Genomic DNA, 22,953 nt, shown 5'->3' with positions numbered 1-22,953 from the left:
GCCAGCGACTAAAACTGTAGCCACTTGTAGATTTGCCAGTGTCGATACATCCTGCGAAATCCGAGTCAGTGTAGCCAAGTAATTGTGCTTCTGTGCTCCCACTGAACGATAATGCATACTCTTTTGTGCCTTGAATGTATCGGAAGATCCGCTTGACAGCCTTCCAGTGTTGTGGTCCTGGATTTGCCATGAACTGACTGACGACTCCCACTGCATATGCCAAGTCTGGTCGAGTACCTGTCATCAAGTACATGATGCTGCCAATTGCCTTTTGATACATTGTTGCATCTTCTTCGCCGAAATCGTCATCCTGGCCATTTTCATCAGTCTGCATGATCTTGCTGAGTTTGGTGCCCGAATCCATTGGCGATGAGACCGATTTGCAAGTAGTCATGTTGAATTTCTCAAGAATGTCGTCAACATATTTGCGCTGCGAAAGCCTGATGCTTCCAGAACTCGTGTCTCGAATGATCTCAATGCCGAGACAGTAGTGTGCCTCGCCTAGATCCTTCATCTTGAATTTGGCCGAGAGATCCCTTTTGACCTCTGATATCTGATTGTTGTCCTTCGAAACGATAAGAAGATCGTCCACATAAACTGCGACGATGACTTGCCCTCTGCCCTTGACGTAAACCGAGAAGTCTGCTTGGCTCCTTGTGAACCCTTGAGACTCAAGCTCTCTGTGCATCTCCATATACCATTCTCGTCCTGACTGTTTCAGACCGTATAGTGTTCGATTCAACTTGCAAACCAAGTCCTGGCCTACCTTGAATCCTTCAGGTTGCACCATGTAGACTTCCTCTTCAAGCTTACCATTCAAAAAGGCTGTGATGGCATCCATTTGATGAATCTCCATGCCGTACATGGCTGCCATAGCGACGATTGCTCTGATAGAATTGAATTTGGCGACAGGGGCGAATGTTTGGTTGTAATCAATTCCCTCCTTCTGCGAGAAGCCTTTAGCAACGAGCCGTGCCTTATATTTCTCAATCGATCCGTCGGCATTGTGTTTAATCTTGAAGACCCATTTGTTGCCGATGGCCTTCCTGCCCTTTGGGAGCTCACATAGCGTCCAAGTGTTGTTCTCAATCAGTGATGCATATTCCAAATTGGTAGCAGACTCCCACTGTTCCCTTTGTTCACCAGCCATCGCTTGCTTGTAAGTTTCTGGCTCTGTGATGACCAAATTTGCGCGCACACGAGATGATGCCTGTTGTAGCAAATCAATGTCATCATCCGAATCTTCTTGCGATACTGGCGTGACGGGAGTCAGACGAGCAGAGCGTCGAACTTGACCTGAGCTCGTAGCGTTTGTTGGCTTAGCGTGAGCGACCTCCTTCGATTTGGCTGGTAGCGACTCAGTAGGCTTGTCGATAATAGCCTCACTCGTGTTGTCGTCGTCAGCGTCCTCCTCTCGTGGGACGTACACCACATCGCGTTTGTCTCCTCGGTCTTCCATGAAGATGACGTCGCGCGCCTTTGTAATCTTGTGTGTATCCAAATCCATGAGTCGATATGCTTTGCTGTCCTCGTAATAACCGACCAAAACCAATTTCTTTGACTTCGCATCCAACTTCTGTCGATTGGCGTCCGCAACATGCGCATACGCGTCGCAACCGAATACCCTGAGATGACTCAAGTTTGGTCTGCGAGATGACCATACTTCTTCGATGTTTTGTCCTTGAGTGCCGTGATTGGAATTCTGTTTTTGATGTAAACAGCGGTGTTGATTGCTTCAGCCCACAGCTCCTTTGGCAAGCCCTTCTCTTCGAGCATACATCGCGCGCTCTCCACGAGAGTGCGATTGAGGCGCTCTGCCACTCCATTTTGCTGTGGTGTGTGTGGTGTTGTCGTCTGGTGCTTAATACCGTGAGATTTGAGATACTTCTCGAAAGCGTTGCCGCAATACTCGCCACCGTTGTCTGATCTGAGCGCCTTGATGCGACAGTCAGCTTGGTTCTCCACAAGCGCCTTGAACTCTTGGAACTTCTCAAAGACTTCCGACTTCTGCCGGATGAAGTAGACCCAAGCCCTTCGCGAGTGGTCGTCAATAAATGTGACGAAATACTTGGCACCTCCGTAAGTTGCCACTTGCACTGGCCCGCACACATCCGAGTGTACTAACTCCAAGTTCTTTGTTGTTGTCGTCTCGCTCGATGGAAACGATTGACGCGTGTGCTTGCCATTGACGCACCCAATGCAATGCGAGTTGTCGTACTCGCCGTCCAATGACACACCATCGACCATACCAGGCAGGCGCACCAAGCTATTCTTGCCGATGTGTCCCAGACGTTTGTGCCAAACCTGTATGTCGACCTTCTCAGCAGTCACCAAGGCCGATACTGCGCTATTGAGCGTGACTGAGTAAAGATTGTCGCGTTTGCAAGCTACTGCGACCTCTTTTCCGGTGCTCGTTTTGAGTGAGCAGCTCGTGCTCTTGAAGTCCAAGCGAATGCCGCTCTGAACCAACTTCGCTACTGAAAGCAAGTTGTGCGCTAGGCCCGGGACGTGCAACACATCATTAATCGTAACGACTGTGCCGTCGGATCCAGTGGCTTTGACTGATCCCATGCCGGTGGCCTCGCAATACGTGTCATCACCAAGATACACCTTCCTTGGCGAGATTGTCTCATAAGAAACGAACCAGTTTTTCAGCGGAGTCAGGTGCTGGCTAGCACCAGAGTCGATAATCCAGTCCTGTGTCTGATCATCACTCGTTCTTTGGGCGTGGAGAAAGGCAATCTCTGCATCATTTTCAGACACCTTTGCTCTGTTTGCCGCCGCATCGCCGGCCGAACCGCGACGCTCATCTGCTATTTTCTTGCGGCAGTCCGCTGCCCAGTGCCCATCTCTCTTGCAGTAGTGGCACCGGCCCTTTTTCTTTGGCGATGGACCCTTTCGGCCCTTCTGGTTCCCCGAATGGAAGAACGCTGCGTCTCCTGTGGGTGGAACTGTACTTCCTCTCCTTTGGAGCTCTTCATTGAGCAACAGCGCTTCGATGGAAGCCTGTTTCAATGTACTCAGTGGCCCTTGCACGCTGAGCATCGTCCTCAAGTGTGCGTAACTTGGTGGCAACGAATTGAGGAGCACCATGACCTTGTCCGCCTCACTTTGGGGACAATCCACGGCGTCTAGCTGCAACGCCAATGCGTTCAGCTTGCCAATGTGCTCAAGCATCGAGTCGCCTTCTTCCATCCTCAAAGCGAGGAAGCTCTGACGGAGGAAAAGCTGATTCGTGGCTGACTGTGCTGCATGTATCTCATGCAACTTCGACCATATCTCTCGAGCTGTCTTGCAGGTTTGAACTAAGACCAGCTGAGAATCCTTGATGGACAAGGCGAGGGTAGAGAATGCTTTTCTCTCTGCCTTGGCATCAACAGCCGGTGCTTCTTTATCTTTCTCAAGTGCTGGTGCACTCTTGTCCTTCTCCAGTGCTGATCCAGAGAGCTCGGGCTCGACCACATGCCACACCTCTTGTGACAGGAGCACCGCTTTCATCTTCCACTTCCACAGGTTGAAATTTGTACCATCGAACTTGTCCACGGGGGCAAAGTCCTTGTGCGACAGAGAAGACATCTTTGGTTGAAAGGCGGTTGAGCGTACTGATCTTTGGAGTGTTCTGTAAGTATGCTGAACTAAACAAGGCTCATAACCTCTTCGGGTGTTTAGGTGTTTCGCGTGTTCAGCTGATACTGGGATTCCTTACTATGTTACTATGAGACCTTGCCACCTTTATATACTTGCGCTCATGGAAGCTGCTGGAACATTTGTTGTGTCCATGGAAGCCTACAGAACATCTGTTGTTCTATTGCTTTCTCTCGCTTTCTGTGTTGTTCCATGATGGTCGTTCATAGACATGCGATTTGCCACTGCCGATCACGTCGTGAGATCTTGACCGCGAGTAGCATCACCTCCAACACATGATGGGCCGGACGGTTGTGCAGCAAGTGGAACGAATACATGTTGAGGTTGTCTCTGAATTTGCACACAGGACGTTTGTCCAAGAAATTCAATCGTGGGGGGCGTGGGATGAGAATCACAGATTCAAGGCTGCAGGCGACGGTGGCCGTGTGATTATGAAGGAAGAAGAGGGAAAAAGGGCAGCCGTAGGGATTGTCGATGGAGGAAGCTTGCTCAATGTGTCGGCCGAACATGGGCATAGACAATGTGACGTGACATTCTTTCAACCTGTCACGGGGCCAGCTAATCTGCTTGATTTTGAAGTTCTTGGGTATGATTTTTCTTAGGCCTGCTGTCCTTGAAGTTGCCTAGCAGGGCCAGCGATACGGATCAAATCGTCGAATTGTTCTTACATGTCAATAAAGACTGTTGTGGTCTACCAACTGGGGAAGAGTACGGGTTTAGGTGCTCTAGCGTTGAAGTTCCATAGCGATCAACATGCTACCCGGCCTATCCGGCAGACTGAAAGCCACGGCGGTCCCTTGAAACATTTCCATTGGAGAGACCACCAGGCAGACTATCTGACTGCGAAGACAGCGACGCTTAGCCTATGTAGACTGCCGGGCCTAGCATATGTAAACATCTAATCTTGCTTTGCTGTGTTGACAGTATCTAGAACTGCTACTTTGAACGAAGCCTTCTGTAGCAATGTAACAGACTTCGTCAATGGCTTGTTCACTTGAAAATTATATTCGCATGCGACGTCAGATTTCAGCAAGGTCGCCAGATCACGCCTTTCGTTCGAGCAGTAAGAATCGATGAATGCAAAGCTGCATATTTCATGTCACAAAACCCTTGGATTTTGGAGGTGAACCACCGCAAGCAGTTGCTCGGCTGGCTGGCTACAGTCATTTCACTCGACCTGCTCAATCTTTCGACGATCTCTGCGACTGTCAAGCAAAAGCTTAGCCTCATTGAAGATTATTTGAAGAGCAGAGCGCGCCAAGATATTGCAAGACCTGAAGCTGTACAAGTGAGTGGCCTTGCCTGAGTACCATTTTTTCGTGCCTGCTAGTCTTTTGAGATGGGCTGCTGAGCACTACCTTACCAGAGATGCGTGAACAAAAAGCAACGACGGTGTCACGGCTCGGTTATTAAGATGCCGCACTGGTCTCCCCATCAACCATATCCGGTTTCCCTCACACAAATACTCTCGCGTCCAGTTTGTAATGTCCTGTCATAGCCTCTCCACATACCAGTCACCCCTATGCCATGACACCATTAAGCAAGAGATCCCATACGATCACAAGGCATAGTCTTTCAACAAGTGGAACCTGATGAGCGAGGTTCCAGTGCGCTGAACATCGTGCCAATCAAAGTCGTATGCTGAAAACTGTAGGCAGAGCATTTTCTAGCTTTGCTCTGTCGATTTCTGATGCAGCGAGCCAATGCATTCACGACCGGCCCGATTTGGCAGCCTGACTTGCGATGGCAGACTTGGCCAATCTCGCTTTGACCTTAAGTGGGCATGCAAAAGAAGAATCCCGCCTTGTATCACATTGCAAACTGACACTCGAGCTTGCTTGGCTGGAAACGACGCACCCGGCAGAAAGACTGATGTGGAATTGTTAGAATTGTCGATGGCTGCCCTATTTGACTGATTTTTGTCTGTCCTTCTGCATGCACGGAAAGTACAAGAGAAAAGCTCAGGCAGTGCAGCAAATGTTTCAAAGGGATGCTCAGTATTGAATTCCATTGCGATCGTGAAGCGATACCCAACGACCCTTGCTTCGCCGGTGTTTGCGTGAAAAAAATGCCGCGGAAAACTTCCCGTGTGAGAGCCAGACTGGCATCGATCCTCGGCCATCCGCCTTGGATGTCTTTCCTTGCCCCGAGTATGACATGGCGCTCGTGCCCGCTGCAGTATGTTGCCGTGCGAGATGAGGTTGAATTGGCACTGGCTTCGACTTGTGGCGGCTAGGTTGCCGCGACACTGATGCTGACCCTGGTTTTTTTGAAGGTCTGATTCTTGATCTGCTCTGCTTGCAGAGTGCGCCAATGACCAGAGGCTGGAAGGTCGTTGACACTTTTCGTCCCTATCGTACAGAGCTTCACAAGTGAGGTTTATGGTGCCCAGCGTGCTGCGGATGGAGGCTGAGATGCATATAGGACATACATGGCGCTAGCAGAGATGTAGTCAAACCTGCCATCTGCGCAGAAGCTGAACAATCATGCTACCAATGAAAGCGGAGGATTACGAGTGTCAGATTGAGCAGTTTTGTAGCATCGAGACTCGTTTGATGCCCTCTTGACCATTGTGAAGACAGTCTGTGGTGCGCGACTGGCCTAGGAACGTCTGCCAGTGCCGTCTTTTGTCAATGCAACACAAGTCCAAGAAGGTTTGTATACATGGTACATGTAGGCCGGCCGTCTGCCCGGAGCTAGTCGTCTTTGGCAAGCAAGCTGAGCTGTAGCGAGGAGTCAGCTTCGTGAGATCAAAGTCGCGCGGTCATCTCCACTACGTTGGAAAGCGACTTGACTCGCAATCAACGCAAGCAAGCGCCTCGTCTCTCCACCCAGCATGCTGTCGTCTTGATTCAGTATGGAGGCGCTCTTCTCTGATCTCCGCTCGAGGTATGAGTAGCAGGCCTTTGCTGTCCTTTCTAACACGGTAGAAACACCGAGACCCGCTTACGGGCCGCAAATGACCTACGAGACTATGTAAGGTGTACGACAGCCAGGATCTCTGCTAATTGCAGGTCATTGCCACATCGAGAGAGCTGTCTGGCGAAGCCTTCACGCGCTTCAACAATGAGATCAACAAGAAGATTTTCGAACTGATACATTCTCATGACAATCATGAGAAGTTGGGTGCCATTGTTGCAATTGGTATGATGCGCATGCTCAAAGACTGTGCTGACAGCAGACCGGCTCATTGAGTTTGAGAGCGAGGACGGCAATACAAAGATTACACGATTCGCCAACTATTTACGCATTGTCTTGCCCGGCAACGATCAGCAAGCAATGACACTTGCGGCAAAGGCGCTTGGGAAGTTAGCCGTCAGTGGAGGCGTTTTGACGGCAGAGTTTGTCGAGTTTGAAATAAAACGTTCTCTAGAATGGCTTCAGGGCGATCGCAACGAGAATCGACGGATGGCTGCCGTCCTGGTCATTCGAGAGTTCGCCATCAATGCGCCTACACTAATCTATTCTTACGTCTCTCAGATACTGGATCTGCTCTGGATGGCTCTGCGCGACCCAAAAGTTGTGATTCGAATTAGCGCAGCAGATGCCTTGTCTAGCTGCCTGGATATTGTCTTTCAGCGCGAAGGTGCCCTACGGACGCAGTGGTATATTCGCATACTGGACGAGGCTGATCATGGCTTCAAAAGTAGCAGCGTCGAAGTGATACACGGTAGCCTCCTGGCTTATCGGGCCCTGCTGCTCAAGGCAGGCATGTTTATGCACGAGCGCTATCGAGCAACTTGCGACCTTGTTCTGCGATACAAGGACCACAGGGACTCATTAGTCCGCCGCATGGTCGTTTCTCTCATCCCTGCCCTCGCCTCGTACAACCCAAGCGACTTCACTAGCAGCTATCTTACCAAAAGCATGTCTTATTTGCTTGCGCAGCTTAAGAAAGAGCGCGACCGAACATCGTCGTATGTGGCTATTGGAGAAGTGGCGATTGCTGTCAAGTCTGCAATGAACCCATATCTTGATGCTATTCTCGCCAATGTCCGTGAGGGCCTTGCTACAAAAGGTCGAGCACGGCGCGAGAATGAGACGGCCATCTTTCAATGCATTTCAATGCTGGCGATAGCAGTTGGGCAAGCACTCAAACCTCACATGCATGAGCTACTCGACATGATGTTTGCTTGTGGTCTTTCAGAGACATTGCGAAATGCTCTCGTTGATTTGGCACACCATATTCCACCTCTGCTGCCTACTATCCAAGAGCGACTGCTTAACTTGCTGTCCCTTATCTTGAGTGGCAGACCTTTTCGTCCGCCAGGGGCACCCACTGCAATGGTGACGAGTCACCCGTCGCGCGAGGCTCGTGATGCGCTTGCAATCGAGGGTCGAGATGCGGATCTTGTGAGTCTAGCATTGACGACATTAGGGACTTTCGACTTTACAAATAATGTGCTGAATGAACTTGTGCGAGATTGTGTCATCTCTTACCTCGAAGATGACAACAGTGAAGTACGCAAAGCAGCCGCGTTGACGGCCTGTCAGCTTTTTGTCCGGGATCCCATTTGTTTTCAAACAAGCAATCACGCAATTCAACTTGTCGGAGAGGTCCTCGAGAAGCTCCTAACTGTCGGCATCGCCGATCCAGATTCGTCAATCAGATTGATCGTGTTGAGCTCTCTGGACGAAAGATTTGACCGCCATCTGGCTCAGGCTGAGAATGTCCGCAGCTTGTTCATTGCTCTCAATGATGAAGTCTTTGAAATTCGCCAAATCACAATCAGCATAATTGGGCGGCTCACTTATCACAACCCAGCATATGTCATGCCAAGTTTGCGCAAGACGCTAATTCAGCTGTTGACTGAGCTTGAATTTTCCGGTGTGTCTAGAAACAAGGAAGAGTCGGCGCGTTTGTTGTCTCTTTTAATCGCTGCTGCTAGCAAGCTCATCAAGCCGTATGTGGATCCAATGCTCAAAGTCATGCTGCCGAGAGCACGCGATCCCAGCCCTGGTGTGGCGAGCAGCGTGTTGGCCGCCCTCGGCGAGTTGTCCACTGTGGGTGGCGAAGATCTTCTCACTTATTTGGACGACCTGATGCCCCTGATTATCGAGACTTTGCAGGATCAAAGCTCTACCGTCAAACGCGATGCGGCTCTTCGAACATTAGGGCAGCTTGCCAGTGCTTCTGGCTATGTCATTGATCCTTATCTTGACTATCCAGCGCTGCTCAATATCCTTATAAGCTTCTTGAAGTCCGAACAAGCGGGCTCAATCCGAAGAGAGACTGTCAAGCTTATTGGTATTCTTGGAGCGCTAGATCCCTACCGGCATCAGATGCTTGAGCGAGGCCCTGAGGATCATCTTCCAGAGCAAAAGGCCTTGACACAAGATGCATCCCTCTTAGTGACTGGTATGGGACCTTCTGCAGAGGAATACTATCCGACAGTCGTCATCACCACTTTGATGAGCATCTTGAAGGATCAGTCTTTGAGCACGCATCACACAGCCGTCATCCAAGCAATCATGTATATCTTCAAGACACTTGGACTCAAATGCGTGCCATTCCTTTCCCAGATCATTCCGGGCTTCATTCTCGTCATGCGAACCTCATCGCCAAATATTCTCGAGTTCTACTTCCAGCAGCTTGGCATTCTCATTTCCATTGTGAAGCAGCATATTCGCAATTTCTTGCCAGACATTTTTCAGCTCATTCGAGACTTTTGGAATCCAACATCCAACTTGCAGCTCACCATCCTAGCTTTGGTTGAATCCATTGCTCGCGCGCTCGAAGGAGAGTTCAAAGTCTTTTTGCCGTCGCTCTTGCCGCTCATGCTTCAAATTTTCGACGCCGACAACTCGCCTCAGCGCATTACCACTCAAAAGGTGTTGCACGCTTTCATTGTCTTTGGCGCCAATGTAGAGGAGTACATGCACTTGATCCTGCCAGTTATTGTTCGTGGATTGGAGCGCACCGACGTGCCTATTTCCCTTCGAAAGTCTTCAATACATGCGATAGCGCAGCTCTCGAGGAAAGTCAATTTCTCTGATCTCTCCTCTCGCATCATACATCCTCTTGCCAGAGTCTTGGCGACTGGCCCACATGAGCTGAAAATGGCAGCCATGGACTGTCTTTGTGCGCTCGTCTTTCAGCTTGGCTACGACTATGCCATTTTCATTCCAATGGTCAACAAATGCCTCATAACCAACAAAATACAGCATTCCAACTACGATTTACTCGTTTCCAAGTTACTGAAGGGCGAATCGCTGCCGCAAGATTTGAACCCCGATGTGAGCTTTGGCGATCTTCGCGAAGGCGATGCAACGTCAGCAGAAATGGCGGCAAAGAAGCTGCCCGTCAACCAGCAACACCTCAAAAATGCTTGGGAAGCCTCTCAGCGCTCTACAAGAGATGATTGGCAAGAGTGGATCCGCCGACTTTCGGTGGAATTGCTCAACGAATCACCATCGCATGCATTGAGAGCATGCGCTGGCCTGGCAGGATTGTACTATCCCCTTGCTCGCGAGCTGTTCAACGCCGCCTTTGTTTCTTGCTGGACAGAACTATACGAGCAATACCAAGACGAGCTCGTTCGTGCCATCGAGACTGCTTTGACTTCGCCAAATATCCCGCCAGAAATTCTCCAAGCTCTTCTCAATCTTGCTGAATTCATGGAGCACGATGACAAGGCCCTTCCAATTGATATTCGCACGCTAGGTTCCTACGCTGCAAAGTGTCATGCTTTTGCCAAGGCGCTTCATTACAAGGAGCTTGAATTTATCTCAGAGCCCAGCGCAGAAACGATCGAAAGTCTTATCAGCATCAACAACCAGTTGCAGCAGCCAGACGCTGCTATTGGCATCTTGACCAATGCTCAACAGCATGATGATCTTGAGCTCAAGGAAACCTGGTATGAGAAGTTGCAGCGGTGGGAAGATGCACTGCATGCTTATGAGAAGAGAAGCTCAGAGGAGCAAAAGACATTTGCCGTAACAATGGGCAAAATGCGCTGTTTGCACGCTTTGGGCGAGTGGGACTACTTGTCGCAGCTTGCACAAGACAAATGGATCCACGCTGGCCATGACGTGAGAAGGTCAATTGCTCCGCTCGCTGCGGCCGCCGCTTGGGGACTCGGACAATGGGAGCTCATGGACGATTACATTGGCGTCATGAAGGCTGACGCTCCGGACAAGGCATTTTTCAAAGCCATCATCTCGCTGCATCGAAATCAGTTCCCTGAAGCGCTACTACATATTACGCGTGCACGCGATCTTCTCGATACAGAGCTCACCGCTCTTGTTGGAGAAAGCTACAACAGAGCCTACAGTGTGGCAGTCCGAGTGCAGATGCTAGCGGAACTAGAGGAAATCATCACATACAAGCAAAGCAAGGATCTGCCCGCTCGCCAGGCGATTATGCGGAAAACCTGGATGAAGCGATTGAAGGGCTGTCAACGCAATGTTGAAGTATGGCAGCGCATGCTCAAGGTGCGGGCCCTCGTTATTTCTCCAGGAGAAAACATGGAGATGTGGATCAAATTTGCCAATTTATGTCGCAAATCAGGTCGTCTTGGATTGGCAGAAAAGTCGCTCAACTCGTTGCTACCAGAAGGTGCTGTCGCTGGAGATTTGACCCTTGCGCAGCCTCGCGTTGTCTATGCTCATTTGAAGTATCAATATGAGACACAAGACAAAGCATTGGCTTTGAGCAAATTGCAAGAGTTTACCACGCGCATGTCTGCAGATCTCGGTATGGATGAGCGCACCATCAAACAAACTTCTGCTGTTCGCCAAGAGTCACTGCAGACTGATGTTGCAGACTATTACAAATTGCTCGCTCGCTGTTACAATAAGCAAGGCGAGTGGCAGGTTGCCCTCGAGCGGGATTGGACAATCAACAATACAGAAGAAGTCTTGCAATCATATCACTTGGCGACGCAATTTGATAAAGATTGGTACAAAGCATGGCATTCTTGGGCTCTGGCCAATTTCGATGTCATTCAGCAGGCAGAGGCAACGGATGAGGGCGTGACGCATGATATGTATGCGAAGCGTATTCGGCCAGCTGTCCAGGCATTCTTCCGGTCTATTGCACTGAGCAGCGGCAATTCACTGCAGGACACGCTCCGTTTGTTGAGCCTGTGGTTCAAGTACGCCAATAATCATGATGTGAGCCAAGCCATCACTGAAGGCTTCACCACTGTCAGTATCGACACTTGGTTGGAAGTCATTCCTCAGCTGATTGCTCGAATTCATGCGGCCGGCGCCAATGTCAGAAGACTCATCCACCTACTGCTTGCAGACGTGGGTCGAGCTCATCCACAGGCATTGGTTTATCCACTGACGGTTGCGTCCAAGTCTCAGAGTGCATCACGTCAAAGAGCCGCACTCGATGTCATGGATAAGATGAAAGTCCACAGCGCTATTCTTGTCGAACAGGCTGAGCTGGTCAGTCACGAGCTGATTCGTGTTGCAATTTTGTGGCACGAACAATGGCATGAGGGCTTAGAAGAAGCTTCGCGCCTCTATTTTGGAGATCGCAATATCGAGGCAATGTTTGCTACGCTTGAGCCACTCCACGAACTACTCGAGCGCGGCCCAGAGACTTTGAGGGAAACCTCATTCAATCAGGCATTTGGAAGAGATTTGCAGGAAGCGCGAAGCTGGTGTGCTAAGTACAAGCGCACACAGGAAACGGCCGACTTAAATGCCGCCTGGGACCTCTACTACCAGGTGTTCCGCAAGATCAGCAGGCAATTACCCCAGCTCACCACATTAGAGCTCCAATACGTCTCTCCAAAGTTGCTTGAAGCCCAAGATTTGGAGCTCGCAGTGCCTGGCACATATCACTCTGGTCGCGAAATCATCAAGATCGGCAGCTTTGCATCAACATTCAATGTCATTACTTCAAAGCAACGTCCTCGTCGGTTGACAATGAAGGGTAGTGACGGCAAAGATTATCAGTATGTGCTCAAGGGTCACGAGGATATTCGACAGGATGAGCGTGTCATGCAACTATTTGGATTGGTCAACACCTTGCTTTCTATTGACTCTGAGAGCTTCAAGCGCCACCTCAACATTCAACGGTATCCCGTCATCCCGCTGTCTCCCAATTCTGGTCTCCTGGGCTGGGTGCCTGATTCGGATACACTGCATGTTCTTATCCGTGACTACAGGGATTCGCGCAAGATCTTGCTAAATATTGAACATCGATTGATGCTTCAAATGGCGCCAGATTACGACAATTTGACCCTCTTGCAAAAAGTCGAGGTGTTTGAATATGCGCTGGACAACACGACAGGACAAGACCTTTACCGTGTCTTGTGGCTCAAGTCGCGCAGTTCCGAGGCATGGTTGGATCGTCGAACCAATTATACACGATCTCTTGCAGTCATGTCCATGACAGGTTATATTTTGGGTCTGGGAGACCGTCACCCATCCAATTTGATGCTTGACCGCTACACAGGCAAGGTTATTCATATCGATTTCGGAGACTGCTTCGAGGTTGCTATGCACCGAGAAAAGTTTCCTGAGAGAATCCCTTTTAGGTTGACACGTATGTTGACCAATGCCATGGAAGTCAGTGGTATCGAAGGATCTTTCCGCATCACTTGCGAGCACGTCATGCGTGTGCTTCGAGAAAACAAGGAATCACTGATGGCCGTGCTGGAAGCATTTGTGTACGATCCACTCATCAACTGGCGACTTTTGACCACGGGTCCAAGTCCGGGCGATGGGCAAGGTCGTCGCACATCTGTTGGCGAAGCGGATGGTGAGGTTGACGAGAACCTAATGGCAGTGCGGAGGACACGACCTGATGAGAGTGAGCAATTGCGCGAAGCTCAAAACAAGCCGGAGGTGTTGAATCAGCGCGCAGTCAATGTGTTGAACAGAGTGTCAAACAAGCTCACGGGGCGGGATTTTAAACCAGACAATGAGCTTGACGTCAAGATTCAAGTGGAGAAGCTCATTCAGCAAGCGACGTCCTTGGAGAATCTATGTCAGGCATACATTGGGTGTAAGGAACTCTGGGTGCATAGAACAATACTAACGACCAGGGTGCGCATTCTGGTGACGAGGCACCTCGTGTTTGTAAGCGTCTGGATCAGAGACGTAAGACACAAATGCAGGGGCCGCGTGCCCTGTCTAGCTCTCAACATCTCATGTACCCCTTGTGCTGGTAGCACGGTACAGCCTACTTTGCAGCCACTTGGATTTCTCTACTCGTGATACACCATCGTCTGGCTAGTCGACAAGGGGCTCTATGTCTAGCAATTGAGCGATGTCGAGAATATTCTGGAATAGGCTCGAATCAACCACTCTTCTTCCATGTTTTGTTTCAACTTCGACCATCACTCCGCCGAAGAGCAGTCCGACAGCCATGGAATGTTCTGCCCAAATGACCGCGGCTCCAGAGTCTCCTGGTTGCGACACAATGTTCTGATAATCCTCCTTCCACATCGCGTAACTCGGAACTTCCTCGGCAACCCCAAACGGCGTATTCATAGCAGCAATGAGCTTGTAGCCATTGAGACTCGCCGTTGTCAGCCCTGAACTGCGGCCAATCTTGAAGAGTTCCTCCCTGCCAACAAGGAGTTCTGGGTCAATAAAGCCTTCACAATATTTCCCGCCAGGACCGATGAGGTTGCTCCTGACTGTAATTTTCGTAGGGTTTGTCAGTTGTATGAGAGCACAGTCACTGTAATAGCGATTGCCACGTTCCGGCAGGTGGAAATGACCAGCAATGGTCATACCGAATCCATGCTGCCTCTTTAGCACATCATGCTGACTTTGTGCAATGGCTATATGCTCCCGCCTTAGGTCCGCCGACCGCCACTTTTGTGGATCGGTTTCGTACCAAACCAATTCGGCTTGCCACTTGGCTATGTCTGCCTCTAGCTCCTTGAGCATCAAGGCCAGGTCATCATCTGCGGGGCTGACAATGCGACACTGCTCGAATTGTGCTGGCAAAGCACGCACAAGTGGAGCCTGTTGTGCTACATGGTAGCATGTGAGCGCGCAGATTTCCCTGTCGACTTTGCGCCGTACAAATAGGCCGAGTGTCCCGGCTTGGGCTGACTTCGCACATGAGACGCTTGAACCAATCGTTTGTGACAGGACGCAGACATAGCCAAGTGGCAAGCCGAATTGGTTTGGTACGAAACCGATCCACAAAAGTGGCGGTCGGCGGACCTAAGGCGGGAGCATATAGCCATTGCACAAAGTCAGCATGATGTGCTAAAGAGGCAGCATGGATTCGGTATGGCCATTGCTGGTCATTTCCACCTGCCGAAACGTGGCAATCGCTATTACAGTGACTGTGCTCTCATACAACTGATCACCAGTGGTTCGGTTTGCCAGGTGAGCATGCGTGCAAGCTGAACCTTGAGAACGACCACGGCCAGACCGCCATATGTTGAGTCGAGGCATCCTGCCAGGCGGTCAGGTTCGTCCACCACAACCATGATGCACGGCCTACTCTGATACTCGACCAGTCCTGTGGCGTAAGTACACTGGCGGTGGCTCTGGCGCGATAGGGTCCTCAGCTTTGGCAGGATTTGGGCTGTCAGCGCTTCCTCTGCTTCTTCGAATTGCGCACTACGTGAGAGCGTGCGCAAAACAGCTTGATTCTCAGGGAAGGTGCTGATGGGCTGCGAACTGAGTGCGCCCACGACATTGGCTTTACTTGTCGCCGTTGCAGGTCTGCTGGCTGATTTCTTGCTTGACGAGGGGAAAAAGTCTGTCAACAGACTTTGCACCATGGAAGCTGGCGCAGTCCGCGGTCTGACCTGAGCACGACTCACTGGAATTGCCGAGACACTTGGCACTCTGAGTGAAACGAATCTCCCTAGACGAAGAGCAGAAGTCTTAGCAGTATAGCGGTATGTTCACCGTCAAGCTCCGGCAAAATGACCCTAGCCAGACGACTTCACAGCGATGCAACGAGACTTCAGCACGAAGGCGACACTTTAGGATGGCAGGCCGTCTATGCTCCTTGACCCTGGTAGACTCGCCGGAGCTCGAAAGTTGAATTTGGGGGACCTCATCATGTGTTTTCAGATATTGAGATGGGAGGGAGCTTGCCAGCAACAGAGGTAGCTCGGAGTCTTGAAGTCTCACGGCGCTACTGTGTAACGAAGGTTGTGGTTTTACTTTATGGTGGAATCACGTCAAGATGAGCACGTCTTACGGCGCAGATCAGCGGGTCAGCCTGTCTTTGTTCCAGCGCATTGTCAAATTGCTGCACCACTCACTACAAACCTCATCCACCCTTGGCTTGTCTAAGTTGATTGCAGATGGCCTAAATATGGTGAAATGGCACATCGAGAGAGCGCAATTCTAGTGATGATGTAATGAATCATCTCTTTACATGAAGGCAATGTAAGACTCGTCCAACGATGCAAAATCCAGCAGTTCTGCAATATCAACAATGCTCTGGAACAAGGACAAGTCGACCCACTTGTCTGCGCCATAAGACGTTGTCATCTTGATAGTCATGCTGCCATAGGATAAGCCCACAATCTTCCTATCAAGGAGCACGGCAGCAACCGAATCACCCTTGGCCGAAAAGTTTGACTGGTTCTCTTCGTCTCAAGCTGCCAGTGACATAAAGTCATTGGCTTCCCCGAAAGGAGGCTGCAGAGATGTGACGAATTGTATTCGTTCAGCATGCCGTCCGGGGACCAGACGTGCGCCCAATCAGACTCAACTTCTCCCGTCCTTGCAGTTCGGCAGAGCCTGTGAAGCTGGAGCAGACTCTCTTCGGAAACGAACTGATTGCGTTCAAGGCCGCAGTGTAGGTAATGATGACTCGCACCAGGACACAACCACTGGAGGACGACGGATTCACAGGCGTCGGAAGGCGGAAATTGGCTGCACACACGGTGCCAATGGTACGCTGAGTGATGAGTCCTTCCCGCACAGCTACGTCAGCTTGGATCCGCGCACGCAACTTCTCTACAACAGTTGACTCGGCAGGATCAGTTTCGTACCATAATAGCTGTTCTCGGTCCCTAGCGAGACCCACGACCAGCGATGCAAGCATCGGTGACAGGTAGTCATCTGCTGGCCAGACGATGATGGAGCACACAAAGCTCGAGGCTTCTTTGGCCTCCGGACTCGGCTCACTGGGTGCCGCTTGCACGACATGGTAGCAAGTCAAGATACAGGCATCTTTTGGCGTTTCTTGCCGAACGTACTGCCCTAAAGTTCCAGCCATATGCGAGCCGGGCACACCAAGACTGGCCCTCATATGCCGGTGCCTTTTGCGTTCTAGCGTATCCCGATGCATCCCCGCGTACGTGCTTCACCGAGCCCTCGAGCTCGACGGCTTTCAGCCCGCCGTAAACCTTGTCGTGCAAGTCGACAAGAAGACCTGGTTAAAAGCTCACCAGAATGGTTGATGATCAGCTTTTGTACTCTGCCAGGCCGATTCAGCGTACGTCATTGGGCAAGTCGAGCTGATTCTTTGCAGATACGGTGCGATCTGGCTTTCAATCAGGCCCTGCACTGCAGCCAAGCTATTGCTACGCTTGAACGTACGCAGCAAGGCTTAGATCGCCGGAGAACATGTCGGTGCATAGCTTTGCTTGCAATGCTTGGCTTAACCGCGATCCAAGATATGGTTCAAATGCCGTGCGCGGACGCTGGTCGTGCGAGGATTTGTAGCATCAAAGTTCAATACCGCCAAGGGGAGCAGTGCAAGGACGTTTCTTCATTTACAAAGGCATAGATGTAAATGAGAGAAGCGACGTTTGAAGCGAGAGGCGCGCAGATTGTAGAGTAACTCGTTAAAGTAGCGTCGCGTCGCTCTAAGTCACCGTGCGCAAATCCTGGAATTTGTTGCGACGCGACGCGACGGCGACTCCCTTACGAGTCACAACACTTCAACGTATTTGACAGCCTGGCGATGGCTTCCTACGCCGCTGCGCTGCAGAATCTTGCTTCAGCTCTTGGAGGGCGCGATCAAACTGCGCCAAACTCCCCCTATGTCCTGGGCGACGATGGACTCGGCTGCTTGCGCGACTTGAAACGCTGGCTCAAGTTTTACGATGACTCTCGCGATCTCTGGGACATCAAAGCTGCCCTTGCGTCCATGAACATAGTCTCCAATGACTTGTGTCCAATCTTAGCGGGCTGGTCTCTCTCGGATGCTGAAGATGAAGTGCAAAGGCGAATTTGCCAGGCGTGCGGTATGACCAAGCCTTTTCCGACGACGTGTCTAATTTCTAGTGGAGATTCTTGTTCCGTTGACATGGCCACTGGAGCTCGACGAACAATCGAGCCAGACGAAGCATGAGCAATTTCCGAATCTGAAGCTTGCGCAAACGAGCTACAAGCGCGCTATCTTATTCAACGCTGACTGCGACATTCTTGGCAGCATCATGCGCGTCGCATTCCCTTCTTTGGCATTAGTTCGGTCCTCCAGGAGCGACAAGGATACTGGCATCATCCGTCTTGTCTTGTATTTACTGCGAAATTTGGCAGCTATCGATGAGAAAATCAATAGATCTGACACCATCTTGGCCTTCCAGCGCGGTTATGCTTTCGACTTCATCAACGTCCTCGCCTCTGGCATGGGTTCCGACTTCAATGACGAAGATGTCATCGTTATGGACTTGATGTATCGTCTTCTTCGAGGTGTATCGCCGATGGCTGTTTACGCACATGGTCCTACCGTGGCCTTGTCTAGCGCCATCAAGTCTGATCTCACCACCCTTCTAGACAGTGAGAAGGATATGCGACGCAACAGTCGAGTCAAGGCGCACACTCGGCATAATAGGTTTGGCACGATGGTCTCTGTGGTCAAAGACTCGCGCCGCTTCACCGTGGCAAGTCAGACAGGTCTCGTGGAAAGCGAGCAGTTTGGCAATTTCCAAGGAATTGAAGCAAGCAAGCGATGGAACAAACCTCAGAGGAAGATCAAGTCTGAGGACGATCTCGAGCTCAGCATCTCCATAAACGTTGAGTCTCGTGTCACTTTGGCAGCTTTTGCCACCGCTTTCCTCGAAGCCGGCTTCAATCCTTTGTTCTCAACGATGCTCAAGGGGCTTGAGAATGAACACTTTCGCATTGCTCCTGAGAATCGCATTCAATTCTTCTACCTGCAAGCTTGGTTCTTACAAGCCTTGCGAGCCCAATCGTCTTGCCGACCCGTCTCCAAAGACAATGAGGACTTCGCCGACGACGCTGATTATACTCTGATAGCATCTATGCTCGAGGCGCGTGCTCATATAATATTGCGAAAGATGATTCGTGAAGCGTTGGACCTCAAGGTCTACAAAGAAGCTCAAGCCGCCTTTGACTGTTTCAAGCAGCTTCTTATGACTGTCAATGCCATGTCATTGTCATCGGATACTAGCTTTCAGGAAATTGCTGACAACCTACTGGCAAATCTCTTTTACGAGGAGTCGAGCTTGGAACAGATTGTGCTCGCTGTCAAGGGCTATACCAATCAGTCTCTTGGCTATCTCAATACAATTACCGATTTGGCATCTGTTGTACTCAAGATGCTTGAAAAATACTGCTCAACAAAGACACACGTCTACGTCAGGGCAAGACGGCAACGCCAAAAAAGGGGCAAGACAGCATCAGCCAATGCACAAGAAGACTCATCGGATGAGGAGAGTGCTCGCGCAGTAGTAACGGAGCGGGCGTTCAACTTTGCCAAGTTTGAGGCCAAGTTCACAAACGATCATGCCATTGACACATTCATGGCGCTCTTGGAATATTATGCCGACCTGAGTGGAGATCAATTAAAACGTTGCGTTGGTTTCTTGCATCGTGTCTTCGTCAAGCAACAACAGGAGCTTCTCCTGTACAGGTTAGATCTCGTCGAACTATTACACCGCATCCTCCAAGACAAGACTGCCATCTCTTCGAACAGCGCCAGGGGCGAATTGCAAGCGTTCTGCGACTACTACATGAAACGTTTTGCAAAGCAGCTCATGGAGGCCCCTGCACTAGGTTGGGAGGTTCTCTTCAACAAGCTCGGTCAGAACCCATACTATCTGACACACAACATGGATCGACCTCCTCCAGAGAAGAAGGCGACACGGACACCAGCTGAGCTCGAGTTGAAGGCATCGACATCAAGATCTGAGGGCATTCGCGCAGCTGTTGCCATCTTGATGCAAGAGGACGAAGCATTTGTCAAATGGGTGCATCAAGAGCTGACCAACATCTTGTCTGAGCGCGACGCGTGGACTGCACGTCATCAGGTGCTGCATGCTAAATCCGAAGAGGCGCCCGCAGTGGTCTACGCTGCTGCAGTTTTGCATGGTGAGGCCGAGATTGGAGAGGTGATGCACAAGAATAATAAGGCGAGACTATTGCTGCGACTCCTTGACTGCGAAGCGGATCAAGACGACCGCTCGAGCTTCATGATGGCTGCAGATACAGATCTTGATGGGCTCAGACGGAATGTAGGGTTGCTGCAGGGCTATCTGCGCAGTCCACCTAGCATTGAGATGGATGAGACTGTCATGACCTTCTTTCGGCGTAAAGCAAAGGCGTCCAGCTACCACACGGATGGCTCTTCACCAAGCGATGATGACGCTGCTTCTGATGCAGAGAGAAACGTCAAAGTTCCGAAGAAGAGAGCTGCACCCAGGCGGCGCCGAGCCCGGCGCTCTTCGGAGCAGGACGATGATGCGGGTAGTGGCGACGATGCGCAGGAGCGTCTTGTCAAGCGTAAAGCTGCTGAGCAAAGTCGTAATGCTCAGATCAAGTCTGCGAAGTATATCGAAGACTCGGACGCGGAAGACGAAGCGGAGATGGCAGCATTCTTTGCACGGGAAGAGGCGCAGCGGCAGCAACGCCAGCAACGCCAGCAAATGCAGCTCGAATCAACCTCGCAGCAGGAGGCCAGTCAGACAATCCCTCGGAGGATGCCAAAGGGCAAGGTTGCTATGGAGGAAGCCGGGGATGCGTCAGACAAGGAAAACTTTCTGGCTGAGCAAAAGCTGTTTCTCAGCTCGGATGTGTCGGATGATGATGGAGCAATGGGCGAGGGCGCAAGGCTCATGGCGAGCAAGCGTGCAGCAAACTCAGACAATCTTGGGGCAGGCAAGGCAAAGAAGCAGAGGCTGGCTGTGCTTGCAGAGAGCGACGGGGAGTAAGCTACTAGCGAGTGAGTGAGTAAGTAGGTAAGTAGGTAAGTGAATAAGTGAGCGACCCATCTCGCAGTTGTACATCGCAGTCACAGAAAGAAACAAAAAATAAAATTCCGAGCCAGCGACAACTCGACACTCAGACACTGCTTAGTACACCACGGCTTTCTTGCTACTTGACCAGCACATACAACAGCCAGCCATGACTCTCGCACCTCCAAAGTACTACCCAGCAGACGACTCATCCCTCCCAAAGAAGAACAGGAAAGTCCAGAACCCAACCAAGCTTCGTTCTTCCCTCACACCCGGCACTGTCTGCATCATTCTCGCCGGCCGTTTCCGTGGAAAGCGCGTGGTCGCCCTCAAGCAGATCAACGACACCGTCCTCGTCTCAGGCCCCTTCAAGGTCAATGGCGTGCCCCTCCGTCGTGTGAACCCAGCCTACCTCATCGCCACCTCAACCAAGCTCGATCTCCCATCAGCCCTCTCGCTCGAGAAGTTCGACAACGCCTACTTTGCGCGGGAGAAGGTTCCTAAGGGCAAGAAGTCAGAAGGTGACTTCTTCGGCGACAAGAAGGAGAAGAAGGCACCTGCCGCTTCTCGTGTAGAGGACCAGAAGACCGTCGACAAGGAGCTCATCAGCATCATCAAGGGCACACCAGACTTGCGCGCGTACCTCGCCTCGTCGTTCTCCCTCAGCAAGGGCGACCGTCCTCATCTCATGAAGTTCTGAAGCAGAACGCCAGTAGCATCTCGCATTACGCCACGGCTCTTTGGCTGCAAGGCCATCTGTAAAAGCATCACACAAAATCACTCGGAGCCACTTGCAAGAGTGTTGTCTTCCGCTTTCCTTGCCTTGTCTTTACCCGTGTCTGCGATGATAAGATACAAGCTTGTGACACTTTGTGCCTTACACAATGATTTACACAACAAATTCCGTGACTCGTGTCCTGCTTGTAGATTTGTATGCTATGTCTTAGCAATTCTTCTAACTACTCTATTTGAAGCATGATGCCTATGCCTTGTTGACGTAGCCAAAGGATCGTTACTCATCAGTTCGCAGTCAACCTCTTGTTGAGATGAGGTGATGACTGAGCTCGGAAAGCGCTCAAGCGCTGTATGTCTGCTTGGGGAAGGGGTAATTGGGCCCATCCAGCTTGATGGTCTGGCGAGCAAGCCAGTGACCGGCGTCAATACATTCATCGAGCGATTTGCCCTGAGCAAGGTAGCCCAAGAAGCCGCCTGCGAATGCATCGCCTGCGCCGTTGGTGTCAACGATTTCTTTGGTGTCGAGCTTCTCCGTGTTTTTCGTGTGCACCTTGACTTCACCTCCTCCAGCTTGGGCCTCGGCGATGATGGTGGCGTCAGCTCCTTGTGTGATGATCACAACACGCTGACGCTGAGTGTTCTTCTTGGGCAGAGCAGCAATGTGTTTTGCAATCTCAGCAATGTCCTTGGTCTCCAAGCTGTGTGATTCGGCGTATGCAAGAGCCTCACTCTCATTGCCAATGAGGTAATCCCAGTACTCAGCAACAGAGTCCATCTGGTCCTTGAAGAATTGAGCGAGGAAGGGAGCAGACAAGTTCATGAGGAAGGGCTTGTTTTGCTCGGCAGCGTGCTCACCAAGCGCCTTGATGGCAGGTACACAGACTGTCAGGTGGTAGCCACCGACGTAGTAATACTTGGCTCCCTCAACAAGCTTCCAAATTTCGGGAGACTTCAGGTGCTCGAGGTTGTAATTGTTGGCTGCACCAAGACGTGTGCAGAGAGAGCGGTGGTGGCCGCTCAAGATGACGGCACAGGTGCCGGTCGGGGTCGTTTCGTCTACATAGTACTCCGTGCGAAGGCCCTCACGGTCATTGGCTGCACGAAGCTGGTCTGCAAACTTGTCCTTGCCAGCAGCGCCCACGTAGACCGTAGACTTGGCTGGAAGCATGTACTGAGCACCACGCAAGGTGTTTTGGGCAGCTCCACCGGCAGTGTAGTGCACATCGCCCTCCTTAGCCACTTCGTCATAGAGCGGTTCGTGCTTCTCTTCGGCGAGAATGGCGTCGTCAGCCTTGAGGTCGTATTTCTTGAGGTATTCTGCATTCCTCGTCTGCAGGTCAAGCAGCGGGTTGCCGAGGCCAAAGACTTGGAAAGACATGGTTTTCTTGGGAGTAGATGTGGTGGTGTGTAGAGAGAGAAGAGCAAACCACAAACGCACAACTTCGCATAGCAGGAAGACACGCCCGGGCTCTGTGAAGGTCTC

The 22,953-nt window shown here is 51.0% G+C and overlaps 7 protein-coding genes across 7 annotated transcripts; 4 read left to right on the top strand and 3 right to left on the bottom strand.

Moving 5' to 3' along the window:
* The first annotated feature begins 3,569 nt into the window (after nucleotides 1-3,569).
* Nucleotides 3,570-4,893, top strand: BCR37DRAFT_85646 (uncharacterized protein). Its single transcript, XM_040872510.1, has 4 exons — nucleotides 3,570-3,621; nucleotides 3,670-4,231; nucleotides 4,265-4,535; nucleotides 4,577-4,893. Exons 2-4 carry the CDS (start codon nucleotides 3,921-3,923, stop codon nucleotides 4,604-4,606), a joined length of 612 nt encoding a protein of 203 aa, XP_040724191.1. The 5' UTR covers nucleotides 3,570-3,621; nucleotides 3,670-3,920; the 3' UTR covers nucleotides 4,607-4,893.
* A 1,538-nt stretch (nucleotides 4,894-6,431) lies between these two features.
* On the top strand, nucleotides 6,432-13,666 carry BCR37DRAFT_399794 (PtdIns-3-kinase tor2; the record flags this gene model as incomplete). The annotated part of the gene is made up of 5 exons (XM_040871785.1): nucleotides 6,432-6,534; nucleotides 6,576-6,621; nucleotides 6,660-6,789; nucleotides 6,827-13,609; nucleotides 13,650-13,666. The coding sequence occupies exons 1-5, from the start codon at nucleotides 6,503-6,505 to the stop codon at nucleotides 13,664-13,666; spliced, it is 7,008 nt and encodes a 2,335-aa protein (XP_040724190.1). The 5' UTR covers nucleotides 6,432-6,502.
* A 170-nt stretch (nucleotides 13,667-13,836) lies between these two features.
* BCR37DRAFT_388409 (uncharacterized protein) lies at nucleotides 13,837-16,089 on the bottom strand (the record flags this gene model as incomplete). The annotated part of the gene is made up of 7 exons (XM_040870616.1): nucleotides 13,837-14,588; nucleotides 14,641-14,877; nucleotides 14,924-15,331; nucleotides 15,396-15,439; nucleotides 15,506-15,743; nucleotides 15,846-15,892; nucleotides 15,962-16,089. The coding sequence occupies 7 exons, from the start codon at nucleotides 16,087-16,089 to the stop codon at nucleotides 13,837-13,839; spliced, it is 1,854 nt and encodes a 617-aa protein (XP_040724189.1).
* A 166-nt stretch (nucleotides 16,090-16,255) lies between these two features.
* On the bottom strand, nucleotides 16,256-16,810 carry BCR37DRAFT_388408 (uncharacterized protein; the record flags this gene model as incomplete). Its single annotated transcript, XM_040870615.1, has 1 exon — nucleotides 16,256-16,810. The coding sequence occupies one exon, from the start codon at nucleotides 16,808-16,810 to the stop codon at nucleotides 16,256-16,258; it is 555 nt and encodes a 184-aa protein (XP_040724188.1).
* A 690-nt stretch (nucleotides 16,811-17,500) lies between these two features.
* BCR37DRAFT_394109 (timeless protein-domain-containing protein) lies at nucleotides 17,501-20,711 on the top strand (the record flags this gene model as incomplete). Its single annotated transcript, XM_040871410.1, has 2 exons — nucleotides 17,501-17,783; nucleotides 17,824-20,711. 2 exons carry the CDS (start codon nucleotides 17,501-17,503, stop codon nucleotides 20,709-20,711), a joined length of 3,171 nt encoding a protein of 1,056 aa, XP_040724187.1.
* A 133-nt stretch (nucleotides 20,712-20,844) lies between these two features.
* On the top strand, nucleotides 20,845-21,744 carry BCR37DRAFT_381506 (ribosomal protein YL16). Its single transcript, XM_040869714.1, has one exon. It carries the CDS (start codon nucleotides 20,905-20,907, stop codon nucleotides 21,433-21,435), a length of 531 nt encoding a protein of 176 aa, XP_040724186.1. The 5' UTR covers nucleotides 20,845-20,904; the 3' UTR covers nucleotides 21,436-21,744.
* A 60-nt stretch (nucleotides 21,745-21,804) lies between these two features.
* Nucleotides 21,805-22,874, bottom strand: BCR37DRAFT_381504 (pfkB family carbohydrate kinase). Its single transcript, XM_040869713.1, has one exon. The coding sequence runs from the start codon at nucleotides 22,846-22,848 to the stop codon at nucleotides 21,811-21,813; it is 1,038 nt and encodes a 345-aa protein (XP_040724185.1). The 5' UTR covers nucleotides 22,849-22,874; the 3' UTR covers nucleotides 21,805-21,810.
* Between the last annotated feature and the right edge of the window lie 79 nt (nucleotides 22,875-22,953).

This window comes from Protomyces lactucae-debilis (assembly GCF_002105105.1).
Source record: "Protomyces lactucae-debilis strain 12-1054 chromosome Unknown BCR37scaffold_14, whole genome shotgun sequence".
NCBI classification, from domain to species: domain Eukaryota; kingdom Fungi; phylum Ascomycota; class Taphrinomycetes; order Taphrinales; family Protomycetaceae; genus Protomyces; species Protomyces lactucae-debilis.
Note: the sequence above shows the minus strand (reverse complement) of the source record. Positions and strands in the feature narration are given on the sequence as shown.

What these genes read in the sequence shown, in the direction of transcription:
- BCR37DRAFT_85646 (XM_040872510.1), top strand. Translation starts at nt 3,921, where the DNA reads ATGATGGGCCGGACGGTTGTGCAGCAAGTGGAACGAATACATGTTGAG. An exon ending in CTTGATTTTGAAGTTCTTGG is followed by an intron (nt 4,232 to 4,264) that starts GTATGATTTTTC and finishes CTGTCCTTGAAG; the next exon opens with TTGCCTAGCAGGGCCAGCGA. An exon ending in GACTGCCGGGCCTAGCATAT is followed by an intron (nt 4,536 to 4,576) that starts GTAAACATCTAA and finishes GACAGTATCTAG; the next exon opens with AACTGCTACTTTGAACGAAG.
- BCR37DRAFT_381506 (XM_040869714.1), top strand. Translation starts at nt 20,905, where the DNA reads ATGACTCTCGCACCTCCAAAGTACTACCCAGCAGACGACTCATCCCTC.
- BCR37DRAFT_381504 (XM_040869713.1), bottom strand. Translation starts at nt 22,848, where the DNA reads ATGTCTTTCCAAGTCTTTGGCCTCGGCAACCCGCTGCTTGACCTGCAG.